The sequence below is a fragment of the Halyomorpha halys genome, unplaced genomic scaffold, assembly GCF_000696795.3.
Source record: "Halyomorpha halys isolate HHAL.00 unplaced genomic scaffold, Hhal_1.1 Scaffold410.1, whole genome shotgun sequence".
Taxonomy (NCBI): domain Eukaryota; kingdom Metazoa; phylum Arthropoda; class Insecta; order Hemiptera; family Pentatomidae; genus Halyomorpha; species Halyomorpha halys.
In genome coordinates, this window is record NW_027111460.1 from 607,721 (window position 1) to 618,581 (window position 10,861).

A 10,861-nucleotide genomic window follows, 5' to 3' on the forward strand; every position below is an offset into this window, starting at 1 on the left:
ATATAATATGGGGTCTCCAAGCGTACGAGGACCTATATTTCTTTCCGGCCATGGCCCTACCTACCTCCGGCGGCTAATGGACGTCCTCGAAGACCACAATGCGGTTTTAGATTAAAATGCCTTAACCCGCTCGGCCATATATTTCTTAATGGCATACATACTCATAAATCAGAACAGAGAATTTATAAGCAAAATAAGACAAACGTTGAAATAAAAGGACCATAATATTTATCAGTAGTTCTCTCGGAGGCCACAATGAGCTCTGTTAATTAGAGATTCATAAGAAGTAAGTTAAAAATAAAATTTGCCATTGTTTTAATTTATGTTTATTTGTTTTCTCATTTCCTGTTTTTTTTTTGTCAAATAATAACAATGAACTATTGTATTATTTTTTTATTATTATTTCTTTTCTCTGTAATAACAAAATAGATTAATTGAGTTGGAAAAAAAACTATTTAAAATAAAATGTGCTTAATTCTCATACATTTTATATATTTTGATAAAGGCCGTTAATATTCTACCAACAAATTTAATGATGATTAACAGATGGTAATTGTAGTAGTACGACACCATCCAAAAAATATCGATGTCTGATGGAAACTTTGATAGCACTTTTTTTAATGTTTATTATATTATCGATAAAAAAATGAGTTTGCCAGTCAGATAATGCTATCTGCTGAAATGGCAGCTGTTTCGAAAATCTGCAAAACTACCTACTAGACTATAGTACAGGGGTGGCCAAGCTTAACAATTAAGGCCAATTAAGGCCGAGCCATTTTTCAAAAATTTGAAATTTCTCGTGAGCCGCAATTAAATAAGTATTTAAAAGGTATGCAAAAAAATGTACTAAAAAAGTTTTTTACAGAAATTATATTTATTGAAAACATAAATTAAAGTACAAAATATGTGTATTGAATTTAAATATTAAAAACTAAACACATTTATTTTACTTATCTTGATAATTCTTTAAAATATGGTAAATAATTGGTGGCAGCACTTCTCAGTAATTCTTTGGGATGCAGGTTAGTTGATCGGTGTTTAGATTTCTCGAATTTTAAAGTGGAATAAAATTATTCACATAAATACGTTGTTCCGAATTTTGAAATTATTCGACAAGCAGCCTTTTTTAATTCAGAATACTTTCATTCTGTAAATAGAGATATTTACAGTCAATACTTCCCGAGATATAGCTTCTTAAAAGGCAACATTTCATAAAAAATGCACTGAAAAATCAGTAGTTAGTGAAAGCCAGTATAATGTGCTATAAGTAGTTTATAATGTTTATCTTCGTAGTAGTATTTTTCATGATATTCAACAAAACTTTTGATTTATGAAAAAATATATCTCAGAAACCATTAACTGTACAAATGTCTACCAGCACTCAAATTAAAGCTTGTTTATCTTCGTAGGAGTAGTCGTTTTCATAATTTACCAAATGAATTCACAAAATATTTATTATATTTGTTCAGACAAAACTTTTGGTTTATGAAAAAATAAATCTCAGGAACATTAGACGAACAGATGTCTGTCAGCAGTTAAAATTAAGGTAATTTAACTTACTATAAAGTAATTTATGAAATATTTCTTCGTAGGGGTAGTACTTTTTATGATATTGGCATATTGTTACGGTTGCCATGGTGAAATAAAAACACTGGCGATATCTGCGTAGACAAGAGATGTTACGGTTGTCATGGGAAAAACAAAACACGAGCGATATGTTCAGACGAGTGGGTTTTGTTTTTTGTGAAGGCGACAGTTTGATTTTGGAACACGTTACGACTGTTCAATGTGAAGTGGTAATAGTTTAAAGGCCCTCTGTCTTTACTGTTTGAACCGAAATTGCACCATATGAGAAATATCATTGTATGTGTCAATATCATTTTGTTTTTGTTCAAAATTATGGTGTTATACTTCAATGGACGGTCATTCACACTAGAAGTGGAGATATAGTGCAGTGACGTTTCTTCAGCATGTCCTGGATAAGCGAGTTGTAGCAGGTGTCATCCTAAAACGTATAGGGAAGGTGAGACGGAAAGGAAATATTGAACTACCTTATGTTCTGCAAGGAGTCCACCCAAGGACTTCGTGGGGTTTGAACTAAATTTTATTTTGTTTTTATTTTATATTCACTTATATACTCTTTTGGATTATAATGTAAATATAGTAATTAAGATTAAACATTTAAGTTAAGGTTAAGTCAACCAAGTTAACAAGTTAAGTTTTAATTGTTTTATTAATTGATAAGAATTCTTTTTTTTTCCTTTTTCATTCTGTGTACATATATTTCTTCTTCTTATTAAACTTTTGTACATATAGTTTTGCTGTTCTTTCTCTGGTTTCAACTTGTTAATTTACTTATGTTTTTTTGTTGTTCACGGAATATGGAATATTATGATAATTCAACAGGTGGGTAGGTAACACCCCTAGGTTTTCTGTTATCTACATGTAAAGGTATTTGCCAGTGGTCATAATTCAACAATTGTTTATATAGGGGTATATTTTAGTTATATTGTGGGCATAATGCTACGGGGTTTTCGTTATTTCCAAGAAAAAATAACGTGGCACCTATGGTGTAATTTATTCTTTATTGTTTTGTCTTTTTTTTCCCCTTTCTCGATTATGTTCATTTTTTAAATTTCATTTCAACTCACCCCCTTCTCCGCTGAGCGTGGGCAAGCATAAACGATAAATATATAACGAAAGTTAAATCAAAATTTGCGGTTATAATATAAATATGAATTTTGTACATGATATTTTGCCCGAAAAAATATAAATCAATTTATTTTAGCAAATATCATTACAATTATTACTCTTACAAAGATAAACATCATAAACTTCTTTATAGCACATTAAACTAGATTTACTTTGAGTTCTGATAGGAATCTGTACGTCTTTGTTTTGTCTGGTTTTTGAGATATAGATTTATCAAAATAAATTCATAACTTCTGACATAATATACAATACTCATATACTCACCAGCTGGGGTCCCACATTTTTTTTATTCCTTCCACCATCGCGTTAATGGCCCATAAAGCGATTTTGACCACTTCTTCATCAAAAATAAACCAAGGTTGAAAGCCTTGCGGAGACAGAAGTCCCCGTTCCTCCAGTATTTTGCTTATACCATGGTACCTTCCTAGTGCGTGGATGGCGAGCTTGGAATGCTCCAAGTCAAAAAGACCTCGTCTTTCAATCATATAGAACCCTTTGGCCTGTCAGAAATAAATAATTTAATTCATATTGTATGGCCATTATTGTTGTTAATGTCAATCTATAGAAGATGGTGTACCTTTAAATCTTCCATTACAATGCAAGAGTAAGGAATGTGATAAATCATTTGGCACCAAAGTACATCATCAGAATCCTGAGATTCTTCCATTATATATTCGAATTCTTGTAACGCTTCATACATCTGACATAAAAAAAGAAAAGAACAGATTTTTTACCCATATCAACATATATTCACTTCTACTTTCTTATATATGAACCATATAGCTTATTGCTTTATTTTGAGATGACATACTGTTAAACAGGTACAGCGATATAATTTATAATAGTAATAATAATTTATTTATATGTTTATGGGGCAACCCCACTATAAATAGAGTTAACCTGTAAAATACATATTTTTTTTAAAATATTTATTTATTGCTATTTACAACTGTACATTATAATACATTTAGCAAATCTGATCTAAGTTAAATTGGAGTGTTACAGGCGTGCAGAGAAACTACCCATTGGTAGCACTCTATTTACATTAGCTGGTCCATCTTCTTTTCAGGCGCCTCGAAGGATTGTCAGGAATGGAAGAGGATGCAAGATTAGAAACAAGGGGGTTTGAGTGGTTAGAGAGTTTATAATGGAAGGAGTAATATCTGGTTCGGCTTAGATCGGTTACATAGGGAACATTAAGGTCTTTATGTATGATTTTATATGTGACAAAGTAAGGAGCATTGAGGATTTTACGAAGGATTTTGGATTGTAAGGATTGAATTCGAGAGGAATTCGAAGGTTTAGTGGAGCCCCAAAGCTCAACTCCATATGTCCAGATTGGCCTTATTACAGTCATGTACATCAGTCTTTTGTAATGTGTTGGAAGTTTAGACCGTTTGTCTAGTAAGTGGTGTAATAGTCGAAATCAACGTGCAGTTTCCTGTCTTTTCAGTCTGGTGTGAGGATTCCAGGTTAATCGTTTGTCCAATTGTAGTCCAAGGTAGCGGATCTGTTCGACAGGGGTAAGAGTAACATCATTAAATGAAACTGTAGGGCAGTCAGTAGGTTTACGACGAAGGGTAAAGGTGATTTGATGCGATTTGTTGAAATTTATAAAATACATAATTAAATCATAAATATAATGTTTTCAATTTATTGAGACTGGTAATTATTTACTAAATAAATCAAATTATATCCTTGTATAGTCTCAACCTCTTTTATTACATTAATAGTCCAACGTTTCGGTCAGTTTGGCCATCCTCAAGGATAATCTAAATATTTAACAGCTTATTAAATATTAATTTTAAACAATTATAACAACAACATTATCACCAATAATATAACATTCATTCAAATATAAATTCTCACCTCAAATCAAATTTTAAAAATCGTTTTACAGGCTATTCTGCTGAGGTCATTAATTTTAAGCCAAACACACCCTATAAAAAAGTCAATATTAGAGAGTCATATTTATTATTAATAAGCTTACTTAAGCTTATCTTTAGTTACCTATTTTTTTAAAAATTCATTAGTTTTTAAAACTTTTATTTTCAATTAATCCACACTATCAATAACATATAAACAAACTATTTATAACCTTCCCCACTCTACAGCCTTGTTTTTAATTTAAGTCAGATTGCATTTTGGTCTCAAAATGTATTTTTCCAATTATTAAATTTATGTTGGTTTTCAGCTGCATGCTGTACTAGTGCTGTTTTATTGGGATCCTTTTCTTTATTTCTTGTATCATTTCTGTATTAATATATTCTATCCCCCAACATTTGCTTTGTTTCACCTATATAGATAGCTGGACAATTTAAACATGGAATTTTATATATCAATCCCGATTGACTTTTTACTTTAATTTGCCCTTTAAATTGCTATAGTAATTTTTAATTTTATTGTTAGGTCTATAACATAATGTGTATTCATCAACATCATAATCTACAAATGACCTGTGGATATTTTCTGATACCTTTTATATAATTTAATCCATAATATTTCTTATTAATTGTTTTATCATTTGCTATTTTATTTTTCATCCTATCTTTGGAATTTTTAAGGTTTATATCCCAAATTTTATAAATTAATTTTTTGGGGTAAAAATTATCCAAAAATATTTTAAATATCATACTTTTTACTCTTTTCAGTTATTCTTATAGCCTTGTTAACATAATTATTAATTACACTATTGTATTTGAAATGGCTGGTAAGAATAGTAATTTAATATGAAATTACTACTTGTTTCCTATAATTGTTATAATTTATTGTTAAAATTATTATAAAATATTGTTCATTTATAATTGTTAAAAATGAATATTTAATAAGCTGTTAAATATTTAGATTGTCCTTGAGGATGGCCGAAATGACCGAAACGTTGGACTGTTGATGTAATAAAAAGGATTGAGACTATATAAGGATACAATTAAATACATTATCATAGTTATTTTACAAAAATAGTGAATTAAAAATCATCTATAAATAATATATAAACTGATAACAAACAATGCACCCAAACTGGGTCATCTACATTCATCAGAGTAAAAAAACAAAACAAAACCGTCACTAAAAAAAATTTTCATTCCGAGCTCTATATCTTAAAAAGTAGGAACAACACAAGAAAATCTAAGAGAACGTCATTTAAATAAGAGGAAATTTGCTAAAATATGAGCCCTAATAGAGTTATTTACGTTAAATAGTTTTCGAGATATAGCCTTTTAAAAAGCAACATTTCATAAAAATGTTGTATAGGAGGTACTGAAAGATCAGTAGTTAGTGAATTTATTTTGAAAAATCCATATGTTAAAAACCATTTGACTTACAGATGTCTATTAGCACTCAAATTAAAGCTAGTTTAATGAGCTATAAAGTAGTTTATGATGTTTTTAAGAAATTTTGCTTTTTAAAAAGCTATATCTCGAGAACTATTGGACATAAATAGCTTTTTTAGGGCTAATATTTCAGAAAATTTACTCTTCTTCAAATAATGTTCTCTTAGATTTTCTAGTGTTGTTGTTAGTTTTTAAGATATAGAGGTCCGAATGAAAAATTAATGTTTTTTAAGGTTTTGGAACAGCCATTATTTTTGATTACCCCTACCTATACTTGGCAGACTAATCAATTTTGACTAGTAATTATATATAGTTTTCATTAAAGTAATCAAAAATTGGGGTGAGATAACTGCCTTTTTTTCTTCCCTCTTTTGGCTCTTATAGTACAAGTATAAGGGTTTGTGTTACATATATAAAAAGCAGTTTAAGATCCAATCATGATGGGTACTGTTTACGCACGTAAACCTCTTATTTATTTAATTTACTTTCCTTTGTATTTATTTATTTTTTTATATATCAAAGATTGAAAGTTATTTTATTAGTTTTATATCAAAGAGGAATCCATTTATTAATTGTATATTGTTAATATATAGTAAATAGGTTGTTTAATAATAAAGTGGGCTGTTTATTTGCAACAAAAGAACTAAGCACGATTTACAGTGTTGGATATTAGACTGCCTCTGTTATTAGAATAAGAGCCGGGAAGAAAAAAAGGCAGTTATTTCACCCTAATTTTTGGTTACTTTAATGAATATACTATGTATAAGTACTAGTCAAAATTGATGAGTCTGCCAAGTATAGGTAGGGGGAATTAAAAATGGTAGCTGTTTCAAAAACGTTAAAAATAATTAATTTTTCATTCGGAGCTCTATATCTTAAAAACTATCAACAACATTAGAAAACCTAAGGGAACATCATTTAAAGTTGAGTAAATTTGCTAAAATATGAACCCTAATAGAACTATTTACGTTCGATAGTTCTCGAGATATAGCTTTTTAAAAAGCAACATTTCCTAAAAATGTACTGAAAGAAGTTAGTTAATTTATTTTGGAAAATCTATATGACAGGAACTATCTGACATATAGATGTCTATCAGCATTCAAATTAAAGCTGGCTTAATGTACTATAAGGTAGTTTCTGATCTTTACCTTCGTAGGAATAGTAGTTTTCATGATATTTGCTATGATTTATAATCGTTCAGACAATATGTTTAATTTATAAAAACCTTTATTTCAGAAACCATATGACGTATAGATGTCTGTCAGCACTCAAATTAAAGCTAGTTAAATTTACTGTAAGATAGTTCATAACGTTTTCTTTTTAGGAATAGTAGTTTTTATGATATTCGACAATATAAATTTACAAATATTTATTTCTAGTTGTTCGTATGTTTGCATAAATATATCTCAAGACCCATCAGGCGCACATATGTCTGCCAGCACCCTAAATAAAAGAAATTTAACTTACTATAAAGTTGTTTATGACACTTATCTTGGTAGAGGTAGTAGTTTTTATGATATTCCCTTATAAATATAAATTTGGCAAATGACAATTTTCCGAACAACTATAAATCAATTTATTTTAGCAAATATCTCGAAAACTATAATTCCTACGAAGATAACCGTCATAAACTACTTTAAAGCGCATTAAATTAGCTTTAATTTGAGTGCTAATAGACATCTGTGCGTCGAATGGTTTTAGAGATATAGATTTTTAATTATAAATTAACTAACTACTGATTATTTAGTACATTCTGTACATTTTTATGAAATGCTGCTTTTTAAACAGCTATATCTCGAGATCTATCGAATGTAAATAGCTCTATTAGGGCTCATATTTTAGAAAATTTACTCTACTTTATATGATGTTCTCTTAGGTTTTCTAGTGTTGTTGGAAGTTTAAAGATATGGAGCTCAGAATTAAAATTTTTTTTTCGTTTTGAAACAGCCACCATTTTTTATTCCTCCGATCTATATCTTGGCAGACTCATCAATTTTGAGTAGTAATTATACATAGTTTTCATTAAAGTAATAAAAAATTGGGATGAAATAACTGCCTTTTTTTGACCCTGGCTTTTGTACTATACGTTAGCATTTTGCTCAGCCTTCCACCAATTCATCACTCATCGTTTTTGTTTATCTTTGAACTTTCCTTTTTCTCGTACACACCACATCATCACTGGTATGATCTGATATAAATTTAACCTTTTCGGGATAGAAGATTGATATATAAACAGAATTAATATTATTAAAATATTGAAGTAAAAATGTTGATTTTTTTAAAATTTGATATTATGATTCCTAATTTTTTTTTTGTTAAATGAAGATATAATTAATTATTATAAAATTATAAAACGTTCACACGATATTTGCAGTTTTGAAAAAGATGGTCGGGGTACGGTCAGAAGAAAACAAAAATTAGTTAAAACTATTTATTTGCCTACGTTTCGCCCCACTTTGTAGAGCTTCACATCATGGGCTAAAAAGATCCAAAAACAACTAAAATTATTTTGGGATAATAAAAGGGATAATAAGATACAAATAGGCAAATTAAGTTAGGATTAAAATTATGTAAATATAAGTGAACAGAAAATTATATATAAATGAACATGAGCAGGAAATAAAAACAGTTATAATAGTCATAAATAGACAATGATAATAAATTAAAAAAAAAAAATGCAAATTAAACAGGGATGAATTACGCCTCCTGTTCGTTTTATGACCTAATAGTTTACGTAATTGTTTTTAAATATTTTTATTGTTTATTTTATTTTATAACTATTTTTGTTTCTTCTTTTTGTTCATTTGTAAATAATTTTCTTTTCACTTATATTTACATAATTTTTAACTCTATTTTAATGTACCTATTTTTATCTCATTATTCTACAATGTACAAATATGTAGTTATTTTTGTTTCTATTTAGCCCAGATGTGAAGTTCAAAGTGGGACGAAATGTCGGCAAATAAATAGTGTTAACTATTTTGTTTTGTTTTTTACCCCAGCATATATAGTTTTTGTTTCTTTTATATTATTAAATATGACGTTTTACTCTGATAAATGTACATAATCCAGTCTGGGTATGTTGTTTGTTATTAGTTTATATAGATCATTTTTAACTCTTAACTGTTATTTATTTATTTTTGACCGCACCGTAGTGTTATTATTATTATTTTTTTGCTCGCTTTTTTTTTCATAAAATAATAAGGCTATATAAATGATGTATCAAAATATTGGGTTTGTGAAGATACGTGATTCGACTGTCATCAAACAGACATGCGCAACATATTCAGTATGTTTTTTTTTTTTTTCTGTTCTAAAACCTATAATACGTAGGTGCTGACTAGTTTGATGATACTTTTAGTCCTTTTAAGATCTCTGATACAACATCTATAATCTGATTATGAATTCTATAATATACAAATTTAAAAAAAATAGCTACAAACTTTAACTTCAGTCTTGAATGTGCTAAGTTTCTCGGTGAAGTTTGAAACAGTTCCTTCTCCAGATGAAGTTTTTACAAAAAAACTTTTCTTAGCAGTCCTGCCATTTCCAAGGATTACTTTGAGATTGTACCTTTTGACTGTGGACAGGAAGTTCACATCATTTGCAACAGCAGGAACTACCTCCATGCTTACCACCTTTACTGGTGTTGAATCCTTCCAGTTCCTCTTCAAAACACACTCCAAAATTTCCTTTTCCATCTTAAAATAATGGTTAATAATTATAATTTAGATTAGGGAAGTAGTTAAATATTTTAACTATTAAATTATGTTATAATATATGTAACCCAAATAATGTCACATCTCGTTTCTATTTCTGATTACGCATGTTTTTTAATGTAAATTATTTGTTTGAATTATATTAAAATACTTACAAGTTAAGCCTCGTCGTACGAAGAACTTAAGTAGATATAGATTTCTCAAAATAAATTCACTAACTGCTGATTTTTCAGTGAATATTTTATGAAGTGATTCTTTTTAAAATGCTATATCTTGTGAACTAGTGATCATAAATAGGACTTAGATTTTATCAAATTTACTCAACTTTAAATTATGATATTTTAGATTTTTTCTAGTTTTAAAGATATTGAACTACGAATGAAAAATTATATTTTTTTTTAACATTTTGTAACAACTGTCATTTTGTATTCCCCCTAAATATACAAGGCGAACTCATCAATTTTGAGTAGTAATTATACGTTGATAGGGGTGAAATAACTCCCTTTTTTCTCTAGAGTTTTTTAAGAGGTATCTCGTGAACATTTAGCTCATGGTAAACGAATCGCACTATTTTTTTTTCTATAATTGGGTGTGATGATGAGGAAAATCTTCAAGATTACTTTCAATTCAATTTGAAGTTGAAATGGTAAATTACATGTCTTCGATAAGTGGAAGAAGAATTCAGATTTCGTGAAAGATTTACGATCTTTCTTCGGCTCTTGATTCAAAATAAGAAACGCAGGAGGTGTCCACGTGAGTAAAATGCTCAAATGAGAAAAAAAAATGTCAAATTAGGAGTGTACTGGCGAGAGAAATGCCAATTCTTACCGTTGCGAAGAGGCCAGAGCAAAACTGAATTGAGTATAGGTGGGGAGGTAAAATATGGAATAACATAAATAAGCGGCAATAACAACATCAAAGGGTTAACAGAAGGTAACCAAAGGAATAACCAAAACAAATGAAATACTAGAAATATATAGAATTTTATTTCACAATATTAACAAAGTGCTCAAGGCTATATCTCCCTCGTTAGGGTTAAGGCTCGTTTGATTTTTCAAAATATTTATGTATCAATAATTGAAAAATTATTGTTATTAT

At 29.0% G+C, this 10,861-nt stretch overlaps 1 protein-coding gene across 1 annotated transcript in view; it reads right to left on the reverse strand.

The window, feature by feature from the left end:
* LOC106682382 (uncharacterized) overlaps nt 1–10,861 on the reverse strand; it is a 15,927-nt gene that overhangs the window by 3,665 nt on the left and 1,401 nt on the right. Inside the window, exons 2-4 of the mRNA XM_014423196.2 lie at nt 9,488–9,745; nt 3,290–3,412; nt 2,977–3,212 (exon numbers count right to left, since the gene is read on the reverse strand). Coding sequence (XP_014278682.1) covers nt 2,977–3,212; nt 3,290–3,412; nt 9,488–9,745 — 617 coding nt within the window. The remainder of the gene's footprint in view (nt 1–2,976; nt 3,213–3,289; nt 3,413–9,487; nt 9,746–10,861) is intronic.